Genomic DNA, 26,521 nt, shown 5'->3' on the forward strand with positions numbered 1-26,521 from the left:
GGAAAATGGATTTCAGAGGACAGCTGACAGTCTGCCACAATGTAAACAGAAACATATTTTGGAGTATAATTAGCCACTTGTCTTTAATTGTGTATTAGGTGTTTTTTGTTTTTGTTTTTGTTTTTCAAATTTGTATTGTATTCTGGTCAACATTTCAAAAATTTATCTCCTTTTTGAATGTTTTGATCATGTTAATCTCCTAATCAAAAAGTTTTCATTGCCCTTAAGAATAAAATCTTGCCAGGACCGGTTTGGCTCAGTGGATGGAGTGTCGGCCTGCGGACTGAAGGGTCCCCAGGTTCGATTCCGGTCAAGGGCATGTGCCTGGGTTGCGGGCACATCCCCAGTGGGGGGTGTGCAGGAGGCAGCTGATCGATGTTTCTCTCTCATCGATGTTTCTGGCTCTCTGTCTCTCTCCCTCTCTGTGGAGGATCAATAAAATATATTTTTTTAAAAAATTAAAAAAAAAGAATAAAATCTTAACTTTTAGCATAGTCTTTCAGAACAATAGAATCAGCTACCAAATAACTTTTCAAATGCTAATTTTCACCTGTTTTCCTTATAAATTTTGTAGTCAAATAAACAATATCCTTGATCTATTTCTTATTTGTTCATTTGCTTTGCTGACTTCATTCTTTCTTATGTAGTCACCTCTGCCTAACATGGCCTCTATTTCCATTTCTGTGTGTACTCCAGCTCACCTAACTTTTAACACCAAGCTTAGTTAACTTTACTCCAGAGCTCTTGCTTGATCCTCCTAGCTGGAATTAGTTTTTCTTCCTTTGAGTACTTACACTTGTTTGTCTTTCTCTATGGTGTAATTCTTTTACTTTGTATGATATCTATGTGTGTTTTTTAACTCCAATTTAGAACAACAGTTTCTAATCACATTCCTGATTGATCTTTTTATTTTTTCTTCAACACCAACAATAATGCTTTTCATAGTAGATGTTGGAGAGGTATTTTAAATATTTTGTCAATCCTGTCTGGATAGGATGTTAATTACTTTCTCTTAGATTCCATTGATGCTGTTGCTGCAGAGCTCGCAGCTCAACTACAAGACACAAAGATTGAAAGCCGACCAGACACTAAAGCCATTAAGCAGAAAGAGGCGATCCCTAGGAAGAGGACATTTCCTAAGGAAGCCTGCTCAGAAAATAAGGAATCCTTGCAGATAGATATTGAAGGTAATGGGATTGGGATTTATGTGTGTTGGGAGAGGGAGATGCTATGTCTATTTCCTTTCATCTTGATGAGAATATAGCCTCTTAATTTTAAACATCCATTTTTTCTTTCCTTTTTTCTTTTTTTGTAAAATTACTTCAGTGCTACTTTGTCTATGTGGATATACACTGAGTGGCCAGATTATTATGACCACCCCATCAGTACTTCATTGACACTTCCAAAAATACTGAATATTGAAAACTTCCTAAGCAGATACTCTCAAGGTTTTATTATTATTATTTGCATAACGAATTCACTTCATTGTACTGATGGGGTGGTCATAATAATCGGGCTGGTCATAATAATCGGGCCACTGTGTGTGTGTGTGTGTGTGTGTGTCTATCTGTAATATAACTGTTACTTTTGGGAAACGATATTGGCAACTTGGGAACAAGATTATACATAAAATACCTAAGGTTGATAGTATTAACCTGTGAAGTATCATGTGTTAGTACTGACACAGGGAAAAACTTATTCCAGAAGATTGTAACAAAGACAGGAAAACCTCAGTACAAACTTTTTAAAAATTACAATAAAGAGCCAAAAATTACAATAAAGACTTTTGGCCCTCTTTTGAGTCTAACAAAAGAAAGGCATAGAGGACACAGCCATTACTACCTGGCTGTCAAACTTTACCTCTTAGAGGAAGATAGAACAATACCCAGATAAGGAAAGAAAGGAGTCAGTGAGCTATAATTCATATTACATTTCAAAAATAGTACAGGTATAGCTGCTCACATCACAAATGTATAAGATAAATGATTTTCCACAAGGCTGCCAAGACTACATAGTGGTGAAGAAATATTCTCTTCAGCAAATGGTGTTGGAAAGCTGATATCCATATGCAAAAGAACAAATTTTGATACTTACCTTTTACCACTTATAAAAACTAATTCAAAATGAATCAAAGATCTAAACATAAGAGCTAAAATTATAAAACTATTAGCAGAAAGCATAGGGGAAAAGCTCCATGGCCTTGATATGGCAGTGATTTCTTGGATATGACCCCAAAAGCACAGGCAACAAAAGCAAAAAAATATACACACAAGAAGAAAAGTAAGTGCACTAGATGATAAAGACTAAAGTGGACCTCTTTCTTAATGTCCAGTGTTATTTGTCTTAAAATTTGGTGCAATGTGTAAAAAAAAAAAGGCAAAAAAATAAATTATACTTACACCAAATTAAAAATTGCATCAAAGGACACAATAGAGTAAAAAGGCAACCTATGAAATGGGAGGAAATATTTGTAAATCATGGTAAGTGCTTAATATCCAGGTTATATATGGAACTTCTTTAATTCAACAACAACAGAGAAAGCCAGTTTTTAAAAGGGCGCAAAGGATTTAAATAGTTCTCCCAAGAAGACATATGAATGACTAATACATACATGAAGAGATGCTCAATATCACTAATCAGAGAAATACCAATTAAAGTCACAATGAGATACTACTTCACACCCATTACGGTGGCCACTATCAGAACAGGTGATAACTATAAGATTATTTTATAGGCAAGCATGCAGAGAGATCGGAACTGTTGTGCACTATTGGTGGAATATAGAAGGGTGCAGCCACTGTGGGAAATAGTACGGAGGTTCCTCAAAAAATTAAAAATAGAATTGGCATATAATACAGCAATCCCATTTCTGGGTATATGTCTAAAAAAAATCAAAACCGATCTTACAGATATCTGCACACCTATGTTCAGCTCAGTATTATCCACATTAATCAAGATACGAAGACAATCCAAATGTCCATCAACAGGTGAACAGATAAAGTGCTAACATTGTGCAATATATAGATCTTGTAACATAGAAACACATACCTGAAACCTGTTCATGTTGACCAATGCCAGCCCAATAAATTTAATAATAAAAAAATCTCTTGATTTTTTTTAAAAAAGAAAGTGTGTTAAAAACATAGTTAAATTTTATACAGCCTTAAAAAGGAAGGAAATCCTGTCACAAGCTACAGCATAGATGAACCTCAATGAAATTGTGCTAAGTGAAATAAGCCAATCATAAAAGAAAAGAAAATAAACCCATGCTATATAGCAGACATATTGAAAATAAAATAACTCAGAAGGGTTGGAAAATAAAAGGAAAAGTAGAGATGAAAAATATGGAGACATGTTAATATAAGTGAGATTAAATTAAACACCAAAAGTGTTACAAGAATTAAGGAGTGATGTTTTTAATACTGATTTGCAATCCACAATGAGGTCATAATATAAATCTTTAAACAGGAAATAGCATAAAATATATAAAACAAAACTGGGAGCATCATCAGTAAGGAAGTTTATGTTGCCTTACAAAAAAATGAAGTTGTAGAATGAAAATAACTCTTATGATATATTGTTTAGGTAAAAGGTGCTAGGGGGAAAATGCAAAACAGTCCACAAACTGTCCTAAACCCTGGAGGACCTTCAGGAGGAAATGGACAAGACAGAATAGTAGTAAGGAGTTTGAACGTACATACTTATACTAGATTGTTGAAATGAAATTATTTTTATTTTATTTTTTAAAAATATACATATATATTTTTTTATTTCAGAGAGGAAGGTAGAGGGGGAGAGAGAGATAGAAACTTCAATGATGAGAGAGAATTATTAAATCGGCTACCTCCTGCATGCCTCCTACTGGGGATCAAGCCCACAACCCAGACATGTGCCCCAACTGGGAATCGAACCCTGAACTCTTGGTTCAGAGGTTGACACTCAATCACTGAGCCATGCCAGCTGGGCTGAAATTTTTAAAAAGCAAAGCTAAAAAAATCATCTGGGAATAATGCAAATAATGAGGTTGATTTAATAGATATGTGTAAATGTTTGTATGCTTAAAAAAGACACACGGTGGTGTCCTTTAAAGAGTAAAGATTTTTAACTTTGATGAAGCCTGATTTACTTTTTCTCTTGTTGCTTGTACTCTTGGTGTCTTATCTACCAGTTCTACAAATTCAAGGTAATGAAGATTTACTCCTATGTTTTTTCTAATATTTCCTAGTTTTAGCTTTACATTTAGCTCTTTGATCTATTTTTGTTAATTTTTTTGTCTATGTGGTGTGAGGTAAGAGTACAACTTCATTATTTTCCATGTGGATATCCAGTTATCCCAGCACCATTTGTTTTTGTTGTTGTTGTTTTTGTTTTTGTTTCCAGCACCATTTGTTAAAAAGGACTGTTCCTTTCTCATTGAATGGGCTTGGCACCCTTATTGAAAATCAGTTGACCATAGATGTATGGGTTTGTTTATGGACTCTCAATTCTATTCTGTTGCTCCACATGTCTATCCTTGCTGACTGTTGCTTTGTAGTAGTAAGTTTTGAAATTGAAAGTGTGAATCCTTCAACTTTGTTTCTTTTATGGTGCTATTCTGGATCTCTTACACTTGCACATGAATTTTGGAATCAGCTTGGCAATTACTACAAAGAAACCAGCTAGGTTCTGATAGGGATTGTGTTGAATCTATGATCAGTGTGGGGATATTGCCTTCTTAGCAATATTATCTTCTAGTCCATGAACATGGGATGTTTTCTATTCAGTTAGATCTTTAATTTCTTTCCATGGTGTTGTGTAGTTTTCAGAGTAGAAGTTTTACACTTCTTTTGTTATATTTATTTCTAAATATTTTATGTTTTATGCTATTGTGAATTAAATGGTGTTTTTTATTTTGTTTTTAGTTTAACTGCAGTGTATGATGATACAGTTGATTTTTAAAATATTTTTTTATCCTGCAATCATGCTGAACTCATTTATTAGTTCTAATAGGTTGTTTTTTTTAAATATATTTTTATTAATTTTAGAGAGGAAGGAAGAGGGAGAGAGAGTTAGAAACATCAAGGATGAGAGAGAATTACTGATTGGCTGCCTCCTGCACACCCCCCACTGGGGATCGTGCCCGCAACCCGGGCATGTGCCCTTGACCGGAATCGAACCTGGGACCCTTCAGTCTGCAGGCCAACGCTCTATCCATCGAGCCAAACCGGCTAGGGCTCTAATAGGTTTTTAATGTATTCTTAGAATTTTCTAGATACGAGATCTTGATATCTGTGACTATAGTTTTACTTCTTTCTTTGTAATCCACATGCCTTCCCCCCCACCTCCCTAATTGCTATGGCTAACACCTCAAGTATAATGTTAAATAGAAGTGGCAAAAGCAGACATCTTTATATATTCCTGTCTAGGAGGCAGACATTCTATCTTTCATAAGTATGATTTTAGCTGTGTGTTTTTCATGGAAGCCCTTTATCAGATTGAGGAAGTTCCCTCTATTCCTAGTTTGTTGAGTGTTCTTATCAAGGAAGGGGTTAGATTTTGTCAAATGCTTTTTCTGTGTCTCAGATTATCAAATGAGTGGGGTTTTTTTTAATCTTTAAATTGAATGTATTGGGGTGACTTTGGTTAATAAAATTATATAGGTTTCAGAAGTACAATTCTATAATACATCATGTGTATTTCGTATTGTGTTAAGCCAAACTTCCATTCATGGGGTAAATCCCACTTGGTCATGCTGTATAATTCTTTTTATATGTTGCTAGATTTCATTTGCTAATATTTTGATGAGGATTTTTTTTTTGTTTATGTTTGTAAGAGCTGTTGACTTGTAGTTTTCTGGTGATGTCTTTGTTGGGTTTTATTATCAGGGTACCACTGGCCTCATAAAATGAATTTGAAAAATCAATAATTCTTTAAATGTTTAATAAAATTCAGGGGTGAAACCATCTGCGCCTGGACTTTTCTTTGTAGGTAATTTTTTATTATTACTAATTCAAATTCTTCACTTGCTTTAGGTCTTTTCAGATTGTGTATTACTTCTTGAGTCAGTTTCAATAGTTTGTGGCTTCCTAGGAATTGGATATGTTCATTATATCTAAATTATCTAATTTAGTTCATAGTATTCCTTTATAATTCTTTTTAGTTCAGTAAATAAATAAGATTTATTTATTGGTAATAATGGTCCCTCTTTCATTTTGGATATAAGTCTTATTTTTTTCTTGGTCAGTCTAACTAAAAGTTTGTTGATTTTTTTTTTAAATCTTTTCAGAGAACCAGCCTTTGTTTTCTATTATTTTCTTCTTTTTATAATTCTCTATTTCATGAATTCTCACCTTAATTTTTATGATTGCCTTCCTTCTGTTTGCTTTAGTTTTAGTTTAATCTTTTCCCAATGTCTTAAGATAAAGTTTAGGCTTCTTTACTTGATCTTTCTTCTTTCTTGATACAGGCATATTCTATTATAAATTTCCCTTTTGGCTTTAGGTGCATCTCATAAGTTTATTACCATTTATTACAAAGTATTTTCTGGTTCTCTTTTGATTTCTTCTTTAACTCATAGGTTACTTAGGAATATTTTATTTAATTTTCACATATACGAGTTTTCCAAATTTTATTCTGCTATTGATTTCTAATTGCATTCTGGTGCGGTTGGGGAGCAGATTTTGTTATTATTTCTATCCTTTTAAGTTTATTCTCTTGCCTGATTGCTCTGAATAGGACTTCCAGAACTGTGTCGTATAAGAGTGGGCATCCTTTTCTTGTTCCTGATTTTAGAGGAAAGCTTTCCGTTTTTCACCATTGAGTATGATATTGGCTGAGGGTTTGTGATATATGGTATTTATTATGTTAAGGTACTTTTCCTTCTATACTCATTTTATTGAGGGTTTGATCATAAATGGATATTTTGTCTTATCAAATAGTTCATAGGTCAACAATCAACCACCAAGCCATACTGTCTGGGTTATTGTTATTTTTTTGAAGTTGTTACATTTTTTTTATTGTGGTGAAATATACATAACAAAATTTACTGGTTTGACCATTTTGTAGTATACAGTTCAGTGACATTAAGTACATTCGCATAGTTGTACAACCATCACCTCCATCCATCTCCAGAATTACTTCATCTTCTCAAACTGAAACTCTATTCCCATCAAACACTAACTTCCTCTACCCCCTTCCTCCTGGCCCCTAACATCACCATTCTAGTCTCTGTTCCAGTGAATTTGCCTCTCCTATCTACTTCATATAAGTGGAATCATACAATATTATACTTTTGTGTCTGGCTTATTTCTCTCAGCACAATGTCTTCAAGGTTCATCTACATTGAGCATGTATTGTGAAGATTTCCCTTTTTTTAATATATATTTTTTATTATTGATAGTATTACAGATATCTCCCATTTTTCTCTCCTTCCTGGCTATTTTTTTTAAGTTAATTTTAGAGAGAGGAAGGGGAGAGAGAGAAACATTGATTTTTGTCTCACTTATTTTTTTGTTGTTCTTTTAAAAATTTTTTTATTGACTTCAGAGAGGAAGGGAGAGGGAGAAAGAGAAAGAGATAGAAACATCATTGATGAGAGAGAATCATTGATCAGCTGCCTCCTGCATGCCCCCCACTGGGGATAGAGCCCACAACCCGGGCATGTGCCCTTGACCAGAATCGAACCTGGGACCCTTCAGTTTGCAGGTCGACACTCTGTCCACTGAGCCAAACCAGCTACGACTGTTGTCTCACTTATTTATGCACTCATTGGTTGATTCTTATAAGTGCCCTGAACAGGGATCAAACCCACAACCTTGGTATATTGGGATCCTTGGTATATTGGGATGATGTTCTAACCAATTTAGCTACCTACCCAGGGCAGATTGTACTTTAGACATAAAAGCAGATTTCATGTGTCTTACTATGTTCTGGGGAAATTGCCTTAGGGATTATAAGAGTATTTAATAAAAACCTTAGTTGTCAGTAATCTGTGGTGTAAGTGAAAAGGATCCTGTAGTTACAAGTGTTACTTTGTTGCATGCATATATATTTCTTTGTTTCTACCTATAACTTGAAACACCAAAATATATATTGATCCTATATTACTATTTCCATCTGGGGGGTTATGATTGTTAGATATTATTACATCTAAAAATGCCCATTTTTACATAGAATGCCTGTCAAAAAGTGAATTTGGAGGATGGTAAATTTTGTATTAGGTATATTTTACCACAGTAAAAAAACATTGGAGGAAGAAATGTGAAGATGGCCCACAGAAAGAAATTTTAAGAGGCTCTAGAACATGTAAAGAGTTTTTCTTTTTTATCCCACGCATTTAATTTCTGATAATGAATTCTCAGGTTTCTTAGCTGAAAGAGGGGTTAGTAAGGCATATCTCTCAGATTTCTCAACATGATTGAATAAAAAGGGGAAAAACATAGAGAGCACTGATCATAATACCCCACACATAGCAAGCAGTTAGTACAAAGCAGCTGCTGTTACAGTCCCGAGGACTAAAGCTCCTTTCTCAAGCTCACCCAGCCAGTTTGTGACAGAGTTCTACCCAGAATCCAGGTCTTCTGACCCTGCGTCTCTTAAATGTTTACCATGCCACTCGAGCCACTTAGGCACAAGGCATAAATCCTTTGTTCAGGCAGTGAATTTTCTGAAACTTTATATAAACTGTTCTTTCTTTTTCTTCTGTTTCTAAAGAATTAAGTTTGAATACTATTTCTAAAGGAAATGAAAATATTTTGAAAGTTCTTCAAAATCTTTTTTTTCTCCTTTTCAGAGTCCAGTTCGGAATTTGAAAATACTACCCATTCTGTGTTCAGGACAGCCAAGTTTTACTTTCATCATCCAGTGCACCTACCAAGTGATCGAGATTTTTGCCATGAATCCTTAGGGAGAAGTGTTTTCATGGGGCATCCTTGGAAAGATTTCTTCCAGCATCATCCAGACAAAGACCATATTAGTCTTCCTTCCTCTTATCAAACTGAGGAAAAGACAGAATGTACTAGAATAGAGAGCCTCCATATCAATGTAAACTTGGGAAACAAAGAAATGATACAGTCTACTAAAAGTCAGGCTGGAGATTATACAAAATGTGACAAACAGATTAATGATCAAAAAAAGAATCGTAAGGTCACCCCAGAGCCCACAACTCAGCACATTACAAGTTTGAATGAACTCTGGAACAAGTATCAGGAGCGACAGAAGCAACAAAAATCTCACGAGTTCAGGGGTGGAAAAGAACTATCCTTGGTGGAGCGACTTGATCGTTTGGCTAAACTTCTTCAGAATCCTATCACACATTCTCTTTGGCCCTCAGAAAGTACACAGGATGATAGCAGAGGGCAGCGAGATACTAAGGAATGGAATGGTAGACAGCAACAGAGAAACAAGCTTCAGAAAAAGAAGCGGTATAAAAGTGTGGGGAAATGCCATAAAAACATAGATCTTAAAAACAAGGTGCTTTCTACTCATCAAGCTGGAAGGTCCAATCAGATTAAAATTGAACAGCTTAAATTTGATAAATATATCCTGAGAAAACAGCCAAATTTTTGTTATATAAACAATACTTCTTCAGATTCTAGACCCTCAGAGGAGAGTGAGCTGCTCACAGATCCTGCCATTTCCACCACAACTTCTCCTGTGGAATCAGATATATTGACCCAAACAGATAAAGAAGTGACTTTGCATGAAAGGAGCAGCTCTCTTTCCACCATTGACACTGCCCGATTGATCCAGGCTTTTGGCCATGAAAGAGTTTGTCTGTCACCCAGGAGAGTTAAATTATACAGCAGTATCACTGACCATCAGAGGAGATACACTGAGAAGCAGAGCAAGAACAAGAAGAAAGCATTGAGTTGTCCCCAAATGACTTCTGAACACACCAGAAAGAAACACATCCAGGTACATGGCTACAAATTGCATCTGGCAATGTGACTGCCTTTTTCATGGACTTTTAATTAAGCTTTGCACACAGGTGGAAAAAGCCATTTGCCCTTTCCTCACTAATATTCCTTACCAACTGGAAAAGAGTGAGAAAGTGTAGTACAGTGCTATTGTGAGTTGTCATTCTTTTCATCAACACTCATTTACAAATTATCCTTTGGATGAAGGGCTTTGCTGCTAACTGCTTCAGAATCTACAAAGTATATCCCTGGCACCGGTGAGCTTTTAGTTTAGAATGACCTCCATTCTGAACAATATTGCCGAGGTTTTGTAAATTTGTTTTTTGTTGATTCATTTCTCCCTGTCTTTCAAGACATTTTGAGTTGCTTTTAAACACACACACACACACACAATAATATGATTTTTTAAAAGGAAAAAAGAATTCGAATGAAAAAAATTATGGAAGCCAGAGAGAGGTGAGCTACAACATGACTTTTAAGAATAAATAAATGAAGATTTGTGAATTATGGGAAGACAAGTTGATGCTAGAGAGAGATAAAATGTACCTTATAGATATGGTTGTGAGTCACAAATTTTGCTTTGTTTTCTACCAGTTAGTATTGCTAGAATTTTGTGATCAATCACAAGTCTATAATATAAAAACAAACCGAATTCTCAAAAGCATTACATATTTCTGGTACTAAAACCTAGAAGAAATTTACTCATCTGTCCTCATAAAAAAGGAACCACAGTGTAATAGAGTCCTCAGCAGCATCCTTACAGTAGGTTCAGTAATAATGCCTATAAGGCTAATATGACTTTACTATAGTGTTCAGCAAAGACATCTCACAAAGGGTCAACATAATTTAACCCAAGAATAAAATTTAGTGTGCCCAAAGAATGCTTTATAAAGAGTGATGCTTGTTCTTTGGAGTATAGAAAGAAAAATATTAGGTTTATTTTTTCTCAAACTTTTAAAACTTACATTTTATATATGTTTATATTATACTAGAGGGCCCAGTGCATGAATTCATGCACAGGTGGGGTCCCTGGCCTGCCGGCGATCGGGGCCGGCTGCCTGGTGGGGAGGGACCACGGGAAGTTGGCCAGCCATGGGAGGTTGGCTATGGAAGCGCACTGACCATCAGGGAGCAACTCCTGCGTTGAGTGTCTGCCCCCGGGTGGTCATTCGGTCACTTAGGCTTTTATATACATAGATGAGTACAGTAATAACATAATTTATAAATACAGGGTGAGGCAAAAGTAGGTTTACAGTTGTATGTGAAAGTTACTCCTGTATTATTATTCTAATTATTGCATTTTCTGTATAAACAACTGTAAATTTACTTTTGCCCCACACTGCAAATATCTACTTTGGTAATTTATGCTCAAAAATATTGCCTGGCCAGTTAGTTGAGTGTCATTCCATACACCAAAAAGGTTTCGGGTTCAATTCCCCATCAGGGCAGATACCTAGGTTGCTAATTAGTTCCCCAGTTAGGGCACATAAGGGAGGCAACCTATTGATTGGTGTTCCTCTTGTACATCAATGTTTCTCTCTAACTCAGTGGTTCTCAACCTTCCTAATGGCGCGACCCTTTAATACAGTTCCTCATGTTGTGGTGACCCCCAACCATAAAATTATTTTCATTGCTACTTCATAACTGTAATTTTGCTACTGTTATGAATTGTAATGTAAATATCTGATATCAGAATGTATTTTCATTGTTACAAATTGAACATAATTAAAGCATAGTGATTAATCACAAAAACAATATGTAATTATATATACGTTTTCCGATGGTCTTAGGCGACCCCTGTGAAAGGGTCATTCGACCCTCAAAGGGGTCGTGACCCACAGGTTGAGAACCGCTGCTCTAACTGCTTCAGAATCTGCAAAGTATATCCCTGCCATTGGGGAGCTTTTAGTTTAGAATGACCTCCATTCTAACCAATATTGCCTGGGGTTTTTTGTTTCGTTTTTTTGTTGATTCATTTCTCTCTGTCTTTCAAGACATTTTGAGTTGCTTTTAAACACACACACACAAAATTAAAAAAAATTATTTTTTTAAAGGAAATATAGAGTGAAAGAAAATTATGGAAGCCAGAGAGAAGTGAGCTACAACATGACTTTTTAAAATAAATGAAGAAATGTGAAGACAAGTTGATGCTCTCTCTCTCAAATCAATTTTTAAAAATACCTTTGGGTAACCCTAACTGGTTTGGCTCAGTGGATGGAGCGTCAGCCTGCGGACTCAAGGGTCCCAGGTTTGATTCCAGTCAAGGGCATATACCTTGGTTGCGGGCACATCCCCACTAGGGATGGTGCAGGAGGCAGCTGATCGATGTTTCTCTCTCATCGATGTTTCTAACTCTCTATCCCTCTCCCTTCCCCTCTGTAAAAAATCAATAAAATATATTTTAATAAATAAGTAAATAAAAATACCCTTGAGTAAAGATTAAAATACATGTATTTTTTTTCCTGTAGGACTGCATAATTAAATAATTTAGAGACTGCTAGTCTAGACAAAAGAAGGCACAAGACGTTCAGATAGTTTATCATAAATATTATAATTGAGAGTGTATGACTTGATGAGTTTTGACAAATGATAGTGATTACATATATAAATAGTACAATATCACTTTAAGTAAAAAAAGAATTGGAAATGGCACAGATTAAGGCTTTTTGTTCCGTAGAAGAGATAAGGGAAAAGGCTCTAAGGAGGGATTTTTGTGTGAGGTAAAATAGATACACATAACATAAAATTTATCATTTTGCCCTAGCTGGTTTGGCTAAGTGGATAGAGCATTGGCCTGTGGAATGGAGTCCCGAGTTTGATTCTGGTCAACAAGCACATGTCTGATTTCGGGCTCAATCCCCAGTAGGGGGCGTGCAGGAGGCAGTTGATCAATGATTCTTCCCTCTCATCATTGATGTTTCTGTCTCTCTTCCTTTCCCTTCCTCTCTGAAGTCAATAAAAATATATTTTAAAAAATAAAGTTTATCATTTTAATGATTTTTAAAGTGCGCAGTTTAGTGGCACTGAGTACATTCACAATGATTTTTTGAGAGTTTTTAAAAATATTTTTATTGATTTCAGAGAGGAAAGGAGAGGGAGGGAGAGAGAGAGAAACATCCATCGGCTGCCTCCTGCACGTCCCCCAGGGATAGAGCCCGCAACCCAGGCATGTGCCCTTGACCGGAATCGAACCCGGGACCCCTCAGTCCACAGGCCAACACTCCATCCACTGAGCCAAACCAGCTAGGGTCATTCACAATGTTTTATAATCATCACCACTATCTAGTTCAACAACTTTTCATCACCCAGGGGAAATCTCACACCCATTAAGCAAACTCTATTCTCTCTTCCCAACAGCCTCTCAGAACCACTTAACTTTCTTATTTCTATGAACTTGCCTGTTCCGGTTATTTCATATAAATGGAATCATACAATATATGACCTTTGGGTCAGGCTCCTTTAGCTTAATGTTTTGGGGGTTCCTCCATGTTCTAGCATGAATCAGTGCTTCATTGCATGTATATACCACATTTTTTTAAAAATATATTGATTTTTTACAGAGAGGAAGGGAGAGAGATAGAGAGTTAGAAACATCGATCAGCTGCCTCCCACACATCTCCCACTGGGGATGTGCCCGCAACCCAGGTACATGCCCTTGACCGGAATCGAACCCAGGACCCCCCAGTCTGCAGGCCGACGCTCTATCCACTGAGCCAAACCGGTTTCGGCTATATACCACATTTTATCCATTCATCCACTCATAGACATTTGAGTGTGTGTCCACCTTTTAGCTATTGTGAATACAGCTGATATGAACATTTTTGTACAAGTTTTCTTTTTCTGTTTTTAAAAATATTTTTTATTGATTTCAGAAAGGGAGAGGGAGCGAAAGATAGAAACATCAATGATAAGACAAAATCACTGATTGTCTGCTTCCTGCACACCCCCTACTGGAAGTCGATCCCGCAACCCAGACATGTGCCCTGACCAGGAATCGAACCGTGACTTCTTGGTTCATAGGTAGATGCTCAATCACTAAGCCATGCCAGCCAGGCTACAGGTTTTTATTTGAATAGCTATAAACATTTCTTTTGAGAATATACCTAGGAGTGGAAATACTGAGCCATGTGGTAATTCTATGTTTAGCTTATTGAGGAATTGTCAAACTGTTTTTCCACAGTGGCTACATTTATTTTACATTCCATTAGCAATGTCTGAGGGTTACAATGTCCCTAGGTCCACCAACTATCTTTATTTACCTTTTTTTGGGGGGGTGGGGGCATCCTAGTATAAATGAGATGGTATTTTATACTTAATTGTCATTTTGATGGTGGTTATGATCTGCCTTCCCTGTCCTGCATGACTAATGACGTCTAAGCATCTTTTCATGTGCTTGTTGGTCATTTGTATCTTCTTTGGGGAAATGTCTATTCAAGTCTTTACCTACTTTTTAATTGCTGTTTGCTTTTTGTTTTTGAGTTGTAAGATTTATTTATATATTCTGGATTGATTACTATTATCAGATATATAATTTGCAAATATTTGTTCCCATTCTCTGGGTGTCTTTTCACTTGTTACTGTCCAAGGCAAAACAGTTTACTTTAAAAAAATTTATATATATATATATTTTTATTCAGAGAGGAAGGAAGAGGAAGAGAGAGCTAGAAACATCAGTGATGAGAGAGAATCATTCATTGGCTGCCTCCTGCATGCCTCTACTAGGGATGAAGCCCGCAACCTGGCATGTGCCCTGACCAGGAATCAAACCGTGAACTCCTGCTTTATTGGTCAATGCCCAAGCACTGAGCCATGTTGGCTAGGCCACAACAGTTTACAGTTTGATGAAGAGCCCAGTATCCCTATCTTTTGTTGCTTGTGCTTTTGGTGTCATATCTAAGAAACCATTGCTAAGTCCAAAGTCATAAAGATTTTTCCTTTTATTTTAAATTTTTTATACTTTTAGCTCTTTCATTTGCATTTTTGACATATTGAGTTAATTTTTGTATATAATATGAGGTAAGGGTCAAAACTTCATTCTTTTCCACATGGATATTCAATTGTCTCAGCACCAGTTATTGAAGAAACTATTCTTTCTCCCTTGAGTGATCTAGGCTTCATTGTCAAAACTCAATTGACCATATAATTGAGGATTTATTTCTAGACTTTCAGTTTTATTCTTTTTATCTGTATTCCTATTTGTATGCCATTACTGCACTATTTTGATTACTGTAGCTTTGTGGAAAGAACTGAGAAGGTGATTCCTCCAACTTTGTTCTTTTCCAACACTGTTTTGGCTATTTAAATCCTTTGTATCTCCATGTGAATATTAAGATCAGCTTTTCAGTTTTTGCTGAAAAGGTCATTAGGATTTTGATATTAATTGTATTAAGTCTGTGTTGGCTTTGGGATTTATTGCCATCTTAACAATATTAAGTCTACCAATCCATGAGCACAGTAATTTTTGTATACGGTGTTAAGGTAAGGCTTTAACTTTATCTTTTTGCACATGGATATTTTGTTGTCCCAGCACTAGTTGTTGAAAAAAGACAGTCTTTTCCCTGTTGAATGGTCTTGGCACCCTTGTCAAAAATCATTTGACCATATATGTAAGGGTTTATTTCTGGGCTCTCTATTCTATTCCATTGGTCTATGTGTCTGTCTACAGCAGGGGTCCTCAAACTATGGCCCACGGGCCACATGCAAATACAAATATTGTATTTGTTCCCGTTTTGTTTTTTTACTTCAAAATAAGATATGTGCAGTGTGCATAGGAATTTGTTCATAGTTTTTTTTTTAACTATAGTCCGGCCCTCCAACGGTCTGAGGGACAGTGAACTGGCCCCCTGTTTAAAAAGTTTGAGGACCCCTGGTCTACAGTATGCCAGTACACACTGTTTGGGTTTACTCTACCTTTTAAAATAAATTTTGATATCAGGAAGTATAAGACCTCCAACCTTATTTTTTTTCAAGACTGTTTTGGCTATTTGGGGTCCTTTGGTATGCCATATGATTTTTATTTTTATTTTTGATGCGATTTTAAATGTAATTGTTTTTGCATTGTTCATTGTTAGTGTTATAGATATTCAGCTGATTTTTGCATGTTGGTCTTGTATTACGCAACCTGACTATTAATTTTAATAGTTTTCTTGCAGGTTTTTGTTGTTGTTGTTATTGTTAATCCTCACCCAAGGGTATTTTTTCCATTGATTTTTAAAGAGAGTGGAAGGGAGGGGGAGAAACATCGATGTGAGAGAGACACATTGTCTGGTTGCCTCCTGCATACGCCCCAACCTGGCCAGAAATTGAGCTTGCAACTGAGGTATGTGCCCTTGACCAGAATCGAACCTGTGATCCTTTAGTACATGACTGATGCTCTAATCACTAAACAAAACCGGCTGGGACTTCTTGCAGATTTTTTAGGATTTTCTATATATGAAGCTATATTATCTGTGAATAGAGATAGTCTTCCTTTTTCGATTTGGGTGCCCTTTATTTTTCTTGCCTAATTGGTCTGGCTAGAACTTCCAGTAGAGTGACAAATAGAAGTGGTAAAAGCAAGGCACCATTGTTTGTTTTTGATCTTAGGAAAGCATTCAGTCTGTTGCCGTTGAGAATGGTTTTAGCTGGGTATTTCCACATATGACCTTTATTGTGCTGAGGAAGTTACCTTTTTTTCCTATTTTGGTGAGTGTTTTTACCATGAAAGGATTTTGGTGTTTGCCAAATAATTCAGCACCTATTGAGATGATCATATGGGTGTTTTTTTTTAATTCTATTAATATGGTGTATATTGATAATCGTGTTAAACCAGTGATTCTCAACCTTATGGCCCTTTAAATACAGTTCCTCATGTTGTGACCCAAACATAAAATTATTTTCATTGCTACTTCATAACTGTAATGTTGCTATGTTATGAATTGTAATGTAAATATCTGATATGCAGGATGGTCTTAGGTGACCCCTGTGAAAGGGTCATTGGACCGCCAAAGGGGTCGAGACCCACAGGTTGAGAACCACTGTTAAACCATCCTTGCATTCCAGAAATACTTTGCCAGGGAAGGGGGAATAGGAGTGGGGCAAGCAACGCTAAGTAAAAAGCCACAAAGCGCTCTCCTACTTTGTTTATTTGGCCTTGCTCTTGCTTTTCTTTAGTTGCCATGTACCTTTGTATTTCAGAGTTTTGATAAGATTGATTTTGACAGTTTTTGTCAGATTTTTGGGCCTAGTAAAGGGGCAGGTTCCTGGAGCTCTCCCTATTCTACCAGTTTTGCTGACATCCCTCCCAGGTAGTTTTGTGCCCTTCCCGCAACAGCTGCTGTTTCACTTTCCTGGGTCTGCACTATAATGGACACTTTCATAAAACTCTTCAATCGTTTTCCTGGTGGAGTTCATAGAAAAATAGTCAGCAAAGGGGTGCAGACTCCCTCAATTTCTATAGCCCCCAAGGGCTTCACACTCTTGTCAGGGCACACTTGGTCTCCAGCACTTAATCCCATCTCGAACCTTCTTAATCCTATCCAGTTATATCTCTTCCAGGTAACCAGCAGTCTCTTCTTAGATTTAGGACCAGAGTTGGCCTCTGAGCTCAACTTTCTGAGGCTTCAAGAAAATTCACGAAATTAAAGTTGGTATAGTTTTGTTGTTATTGATGGTGGTAGTGGTTATAAGGATGGGAGCACTGCTTCATTCAATTCTGTTGATATCCAAGTGGAAAAAAAATGTATATAACTGGTAGATTTTGACCCGTGGTATTTTTATTAGTAGTTCCTTTTAGATGTTTTATAATATAGCTTTGGATTTCCTGTTTGACCCAAGAGGAGTTTAGGAGAGAATTTTTTTTAATTCCATTGCTTAGATTTATTGTCTCACTGCATATTAATTTTGCTGTATTGTGACTAGAGATTGTGCTCAGTTCTATTTCTGTTTTAAGGATATATAGAGACTTGTAACAATGTATGACTAAGTACTCCGAGGGTGTTATAAAGGAGGTAGAGTCTCTATACAGAGTATAACATTCTAATTATATGAATATGTGTAGCATATCATCTTTGTTAATTATATTTATTTTTTTTAAATATATTTTTATTGATTTTTTTTACAGAGAGGAAGGGAGAGGAATAGAGAGTTAGAAACATCTATGAGAGAGAAACATCGATCAGCTGCCTCCTGCACACCCCCCACTGGGGATGTGCCCGCAACCCAGGTACATGCCCTTGACTGGAATCGAACCCGGGACCTTTCAGTCCGCAGGCCGACGCTCTATCCACCGAGCCAAACCGGTTCCGGCTAATTATATTTATTATATTCTTCCCAAATATTGGTTTCCTTGATCCATTAAGGATTTCAAAGAATATAATTGAAAGTTGATTTATCTTTGTGGTAATTGAAGGTTTATGTATAAGTTTATGTCTGGCATATACAATATAGATAACAGTTTTTAATCACTATGAATTACACTGTAAATTGTCCAAAGTAAGTTCATTTTCCATTTTTAACATATTTTGTCTTTGATTCTGTTTCATCCAATGCAATTTTTAAATGTACATTTGCATAATTGATCTTTGCCCATCTTTTTATTCTTAGCTCTTCTAAGTCATTTTGCTCCAGTGTTAGTAGCATCTAGTTGAATTTAACTGCCCCCCCCGCATGTGAGGGTTTTCTTTTGAAGTGAATTTATTTTGCTTAAGTTAAAAATTATAACAAGTATGTTTGGTTTAAATTTTATCATCTTTTTTTCCTGTTCTGTTTATTATACAAAATTCCATTTCAGACTGGGGAAATGACCTTTTTATTGTGTTAAAACAAACACAATACATAAAATTTATCATCTTAACCATTTAAGTGTACAATTTAGTGTTAAGTATATTCTTTCTGTAGGAAGAGCTTTGTGACAGCTCCTTAAATTTGGTCCCAGTTGTTTTGTTGCCAGTGGAAATAGGGTTCTTCCACAGAGTCACGAGGAAAGCATTTCGGGGACCTATGCATAGGAAGATGAGGTGTAGTGGTAAGATTTATTGGAGTAGAAGCAATAGACTGTTTCCAGGTGCCCAGTGTCTCATCCACAAACAGATGGCTAAGTTCTGCCTCGCTGTGGGGGAAGTCCAGCCTCTGGGGCAGCAAGCCCACACTTGTCCTCACTGAGCCCAGGAGGACCAGGGCCCAGAAATTCTATGCCATTAGCCAAGAGGTGTCTGAAACTTCATAGTTCTGTTCAGTCCATGCTAAAGCTTAGTTCAGTTCAGTGTCTGTCCCCATCTAGCTATCTTAGTCTCTGAGTCAGCAGGCACTGCACTGCTACACCTAGGCCCATGCTTAGAACCTCACAGCTGCTACAGAAAGATAACACATTTGAACTGACTGGTACATGTGTATTACTCAGATTGGCCTTTGTTAAGCTTTGATTATATTACCTTGGGCTTAAGAGAAAGCAGGCTTTCTTTCAAACTAACTTCTCTTTCCGAATCCTTCCTGGGCTTGTGCTGGGTCCTGCCCCTATTCAGTCTCTTTCTTAGATCTTCTGGGGTTTCATGCCCTCATCCAATCTTATCCTTTTCCCAGGCTAGACATCTCCCCATTATGGTCACCATTTGACTCCTGCTGCACATGCCTCAAAGTAGAAGGACCTCCCCCTGTGCCATCTTGGCTTCTACTGCCCAGTGTCTAGCAAGAGACTTTCTTCTTTATTGTTTACTAGAGGCCCGGTGCACAAATTCATGCACAGGTGGGGTCCCTCAGCCTGGCCTGTGATTGAGCCAATCAGGGCTGGCCGGCCAGGGGGAGGAACCGCGGGAGGTTGGCTGGCCACAGGAGGTTGGCTGTGGGAGCGCTCTGACCGCCAGGGGGAAGCTTCTGCATTGAGCCTCTGCCCTCTGGTGGTCAGTACATCATAGCAACTGGTCAAGTGGTCAACCAGTCGTAATGGCCGCTTAGACTTTTATATATATAGACTAGAGGCCTGTTGCACAAAGAGATTCATGCAATAGGCCTTCCCTTCTCCTGGCTCCTGGCACCGATTTTCCTCCGGCACCCAGGACTCAGGCCTTCGCTCCAGCCGGAGCCGCCTTCCGTCTTCGCTGCTCTGGCTGGAGCTGCCCTCAGTCTTCCGTCTTCGCTGCTCCGGCTCGCCTTCAGTCTTCACTCTGCTGCTTGGAGCCTACGTATGCAAATTAACCGCCATCTTTGTTGGATTAATTTGCATACTCCTGATTGGCTGGTTAGTGTAGCAAAGGTACGGTCAATTTACATGTTTGTCTATTTTTAGGTAAGATTCCTCCCCCAACTACACCCCTCACCCAGGTCATAATCTCCGTGGACTGGTTGTCCCCCTGGGAGTTTGGAAAAGCATTCCTTCATCCCTACATGGAGGGCAGAGGGGTGTTAATACCCTTCGCAGGGATTTGGCTATCCCCTGGGGTGTCTGAAGTGGTAACTTCCAGACTTAAGCCTGATTATGTATAATTTCCAGACTCAATCAGGCCCAGCCAGTCTAGTTCCCTTCTCTTTTGTTTTTTTGTTTTGTTTTTGTTTTTGTTTTTTTCCTCTCTCTTTTTTATTTTTTTCTTTTTTTTTTTTCCATCTCTTTTGTTAACTCAGAGCTGCCTTTGGTAACAGTTTCTCTAGACAGTATTTCTGGAATTTTTTTGGTCTAAGTTGAGTCCTTTCCCTAGATTCTGAATATTCTTTTCACTTTTTGTTGCTCTTTGTTTGTCTTTTGGTTATTGAAGAAGAAAAGGTTCATTAAGCCTGTCTTTATGCTATCATATTTTCTAAAATTCATTCATCTGTTTTCTCTGTGTTTCTCTATCTTTTATTTTGGATTTCTGTCTTTTCCTTAGGCTTCTTCTCAACTAGAACTGTGCTTATATCTTGGTTCCTCATAGACTGTGGATGATTTTACCTGGTGCTTCTACCACTTTATTTTGTCCCTCTTTATTACCAAATATTTTATCAAAAAAGATTTCTCTTTATTTCCTTTGAGCATAAAGGTAAAAGATAACTAAATGTAAAGAGTTCAGATAATATAAAAGGTATAAAAAACTTGGAAATCACCCATAATTCTCACTGTCCTGAAATAGTCAAAATCGATTAACATTTTCACAAATAAGCTTCCAGGTTTGTATTTTATGATTCACATATCTGCGTATGTTGAATCTATTTCATTATGTCCATGTTCTAATGTAGCTAAATACCTAATGAAGAGACTTTAATGAGAGAATAAGATTAAGTATTTACCAGTGTTTCTTACATTTTTATAAAACAGATTTCAATAGTCTTTACACTCATGTTCATATATGAAGAGAAACAAGTAAAAGAAATCATATTATGTATATTGTTCTGAAACTTTACACTTAATATATCATAGACATCTTTCTATGTCAGATGCAGATTAATGTAGTCATTTTTACTGGCTTTATGGGTTTCATTGTATAAATATACAGGATAAAATTAGATAAAATTTATCTAATTAGTTACCTAATGAGAAATATTTAAATTGTTTTGAAATTTTCATCATTATCTGCAGTTTGATGAATTATCTTGTTACATCTCTATGGATTTTTTCTGTTTCCTTGAGATACATTTCTAACATGAAATTTCTGGATTATTCAAAATGTTTAATCCAGCATCATCCTGTGTTCCAAAAGGTTGTGGGTTCCATCTCTGGTCAGGGCACATACTGGAGGCAACCTATGGATGTTTCTTCCCCTCCCCCCCTTCCTTTCTCTCTAAAAATCAATAACATATCCTTGGGTGAGGATTTTTTTAAAAAAATTTTAGTCTACACTATTAAGTTGTCCTCCTGAAATAAATTATTTTTTCACTAGCAATGTATAATAATAATAACTTGGTCAGTACTTGACAATGGCATTCTTGTTAGCATTTGCCAAGCAGATAGGCCTGAAATATGGTATCTATTCTGCTTTACATTTTTAAAATCACATCCACTGAGATTTTTATTTTCTTTTGTATGTTTATTGATCATTTCTATTTCTTTTTTGAGTTGCCTATCTTGTCTTTAACCTGAATTCCCTCAGATATGCTCATGCTTCTTTGTCCTGAACCTCTGTGTCCAGCACATTTTTTACCTGTTACTTGAAGGTTTAAGAGTCAATAGGAATAGATGCAGCTGCTATTCATCCTCCCCTCCTTCCTTTGATGACACCTACTCTTTCTTTGACTCAGTCTTTCTGTGCCTCTCTCTGTATTTATGCAGTCTCTACAGGCCATGCTTTTCTCTCACTACTGTATCTTTTCATGCTTTCTGCTTTTCTCTATGCCTCTGTACACCCATACTCTGTGCACTGCGCTCTTCCCCTTCCCACCCTACTGTCTTGTCTCACTGTGTCTTGTTTTTCTGGTTACTCCTCCTCTCCTCCCTTTCTCTCGTGTTCTTGCTGTGTTTGCCTCTGTGCTCTCTGTGTTTTCTCTCTTACTCCTTCTCCCAACATTCCTTATCTCTTTTTCTCAGTTTCTGGTTGTATATTGGAGTTGAAGAAGGGGGATAGTGTACTATTGTCAGTACAAAAAAAAAAGGTCAGGTTTTTTTAGTTTTTGTTCAGGGAAAAATGTTGGAGATGAATTATTTCTCTATTTTTTATCTCATTAATGTCAAATCAAATGTTTACCAGTATTTCTTACATATTTTAATAATATTGGCTGATTTAATATTAGTCTTTACAATTATGATCATATATGGAGAGAAACAAGTAAAAAGCAGTATCTTGGAGCCCAAAGAATACATTTCATGATGTATTAAGAAATAAAAAGCAAGATGTAAAACTGTATTTATATTCTAAACATTTTACCTATACATATTCACACACAACTGAATCAAAATAAATATTGACATTATCTTAAAATTATGGGGTTCTTTATAAATTTCTATTTCATATTACAAAAAGCATGTATTTTCTAATAAGCTATTATGGTTGTTTTTGTTTCACATTAATTTAAAAAGTGAGGTAAGCCAAACAGATCAAACACACACAAAATGTTAGTTATGAGCTGGAAAAGAGAATCTTCAGGTTTTTCATTGCATTCTAGTTTCTGCCTGAAATTTCTATTGGAATGTCATAATAAATCCTTCTAGAAGCAGAGTAAAATATTAGGATTAGAGAAGTATTATACACAGTTTCTATGCCAAAGTAAAGTAGGATTTTCTTTTAACTCCATGTGCTAAGGGTTGAGTTAAATGTGCTCCTAGGTTCATGGCCTCTTTTATGTATGTTCCCTGTAATGGATACCTAGGTTGCTGTCAACTCCCGGTACCACAAAACACCACAGTGCACACCCTTGTGCATATCCCCTAATGGACCTGTGTGAGACTTGTCTTTGGCATATATATCCAGAAGTGGAATCATGGATGATAAGCTAGATGTATACTTACTTTTCCAGTCTCTATTCCTACCTACAATGCATGAAAATTCCTATATTTCCATTTCTAGTTTTGCTGGAAGATTAGAAATACAAGTTCACATACTATGGGAAGGTAGAGGTTTTCTTTCTTGGTGGTTTTTTGTGTGTTGTTTTTATTAAATGTTACTTGTGTTGAGAATCTATCTTACCCCCACTTTGTAATTTCCAAGAGAGGAGAGAGTCTTTTAGAGACTTCCAAAATTACTGCTGTCCTTTTTTTTTTCTGTTTACTCTGGTGGTTTTTTTAAAAAAAATCCTTATTGTTGTAAGTATTACAGGGGCCCCCTTTTCTTTCCCCATTGACCCCTTCTAGCCCTCACCAGCCCCCACCCCAGACCTTCACCACACTATTGTCTGTGTCCATGGGTTATGCACATATGCATACAGGTTCTTTGATTAATCTCGTCTACTACTGTCCTTTGAACCAGGCTACAAACATTTGTTCATTCATCTAGACATAATTATAATATAGAATGTGATAACATTATAAGAGTGGGATACTTGAATTGCTTTTCTTTGATTTTTACATAATAACAGATAAAAGATGTAGATTTTAATACCCATATTTACAAGCATGATTTAAAATATCTATATAAAACTTCATCTCCAAAACACAGCATCTACAGTTGTTCCAAATGCCCACTTGGCATATTTTTAAAAAGTAATTGTACATTTAGACAAAATGTTGATAAATCCCAAAAGTGGAAGATTTATAAGCTCTTACTTTCTAACCACGGTATAGTAACATTGCAACCTTAACAGGTACTATTTTTCACTAAACAGATGAAAACTTAAAAGCATCATTCTAAGGGTAGGAGGCAACACTCTTAAACACTTAATTCACATGGAATTTATTTTTGTGTGCATAGGTGTGATTTTATTTTTACGTTCAACTAATTGCCAATAGAGATTTTTAAATAAAGTGATATTCCTAAATTATTAGAAAAAATCTAATATTCTTTGGTTAAACTGGTCTCTAATCAATTGTACTTGGTAATTAATAGCCATGGTTCTTTTAAAATTTCTACTCAAAATAACTGAAATAATATGTGAACACCTTAACAGAATTGGAGAGATCTAAAGAGAGAACTAATTCTGACCAAAATATGAAGCCATTTCATTTATTTTTTAAAATATATTTTATTGATTTTTTACAGAGAGGAAGGGAAAGGGATAGAGAGTTAGAAACATCGATGAGAGAGAAACATCGACCAGCCGCCTCCTGCACTCTCCCCACTGGGGATGTGCCCGCAACCAAGGTACATGCCCTTGACCGGAATTGAACCTGGGACCCTTGAGTCCGCAGGCCGACGCTCTATCCACTGAGCCAAACCGGTTAGGGCGCCCATTTCATTTATTAAACTTGAAGTTAGATCAGAATATACAAGTGAAAATATCTAACAGACATAGATATATGATTTTATGAGTGTGTCCTAAGTGAAATAAAGATTTTCGAGTCATCATGTAGAGTCATCAATCTTCCTTCATAAATGTTAAAACCAAGAGGAAAGACTTGAGAGAAGGCAGAGAAAGTGGGGAGGGAAAGAAGTGGCACTTCCAAAACATAATTAAAAACCTGATAGAAGATCTTCTGGGACCCTTGTAGTCTAGCTCGACCGCCCTTTACAGGATTTTCATGATCATTTGTTAACCTGGTTTTTCCCATGTATTAGTTGAGGATGTGTTTCTTTTTTTTTTTTCCTACCCCAAGCCCTGTCATTATCTGGGAAACTTTACTATCCTGTTGTTAGTTTCTTGACCTCAGTTATCATTTTAACCATCCAGTCTTGTGACCATACTTTGAATTTTGGCATCATTCAGAATCATTCCATCTCTATAGTATTTCCTCATTCATGTAACAAAAGAAAATTTCTGAGGAGCTACTGCATTTTTAATTTTCTGGGGAAGATTTTCCATAGTTATCTACCATACCTGCAGAAATAAAGGACCAGTTCTGAATAATAATTAGGTGAGTTCCTGCTTTTTATTTAAGCTTTAATCTTGTCTCTAGGAATTAAAACTATGTAAAAGTATTCTTTTTGGGACAGGTACTTTGTGATTGTGTCACCCTTTACTGGTTAGTAAGTTTTATTATTGAAACTACAATTCCACATAACTAAAAACTTTTTACAACAACAAAAAATTTTATTTTGATGACATTGAATATATTTCAAATTTTGACTCTGACTTATCGTTGTGTATCTCTGTTCCTAAACTTGAATGGTTATAAATGAATTAACATAAACCCATTCCCCTGGGGGGGAAGCAGAACATCTTGCAGGCACCTGACTACCTGAAGGTCAGCAATAACAATCCACATGAAGAATAGCCATATAGGGTCATATAAGGAAACATGACCTTTTTTCCTAAATTAGATATGTTTTCCTATTTCCACCTAAAAAGTAAATTTTTAGTTGAAAAGCTTTTTTTCTTTTTCTGAATCTGATGGTGTCTCTGATCAACAAATATGAGAATGAGTCTCACCTAGATTTTAGTTAAACTAAAACATACAAAAGCCGGAAACATCTCTGAAATGGTGGCAGTTACTTCCTTTTCCCAGTGTAGAGTAAGGCATCAGCAGGTGAGTTTGCTCATAATAATAGAAATTAAAACAAAAACCGCCATGTAGCCCTAACCAGTTTGGCTCAGTGGAAAGAGCGTCAGCCGGTGGACTGAAGGGTCCCAGGTTCTATTCTGATCAAGGGCACATGCCTCGGTTGTGGGCTCAGTCCCCAGTGTGGGGCATGCAGGAGGCAGCCAATCAATGATTCTCTCTCATCATTGATGTTTCTATCTCCCTTCCTCTCTAAAATCAATAAAAATATATTTTTTAAAAAGCCATTATCTCTTGCCGAAACTGGTTTGGCTCAGTGGATAGAGCGTCGGCCTGCGGACTGAAAGGTCCCAGGTTCGATTCCGGTCAAGGGCATGTATCTGGGTTGCGGGGCACATCCCCGGTGTTTCTCTCTCATCGATATTTCTAACTCTCTATCTCTCTCCCTTCCTCTCTGTAAAAAATCAATATATTTTTTAAAAAAATAATAAAAATTAAAAAAAATAAAAATAAAAAGCCATTATCTCCTTCCAAGACTCTACAACAGCAAGCTTAAACCATGATAGCTGATAATGTCATTTGACTTGTAGTCACCTAAATCTTTATATATAAGCCCCATTGCAGAGAACTGAATGGGCTGATCACACCTGGCTAATCC

At 36.6% G+C, this 26,521-nt stretch overlaps 1 protein-coding gene and 1 non-coding gene across 2 annotated transcripts in view; both read left to right on the plus strand.

Moving 5' to 3' along the window:
• ALMS1 (ALMS1, centrosome and basal body associated protein) overlaps positions 1 to 26,521 on the plus strand; it is a 133,650-nt gene that overhangs the window by 88,777 nt on the left and 18,352 nt on the right. The window contains 2 exon segments of the mRNA XM_023760631.1: positions 1,017 to 1,187; positions 8,771 to 9,894. Coding sequence (XP_023616399.1) covers positions 1,017 to 1,187; positions 8,771 to 9,894 — 1,295 coding nt within the window.
• Positions 2,214 to 2,364, plus strand: LOC111827570. The gene has a single exon (XR_002831198.1). It is a non-coding gene; the product is annotated as a small nucleolar RNA SNORA81 (small nucleolar RNA).

This window comes from Myotis lucifugus, unplaced genomic scaffold (assembly GCF_000147115.1).
Source record: "Myotis lucifugus unplaced genomic scaffold, Myoluc2.0 scaffold_186, whole genome shotgun sequence".
NCBI lineage: Eukaryota > Metazoa > Chordata > Mammalia > Chiroptera > Vespertilionidae > Myotis > Myotis lucifugus.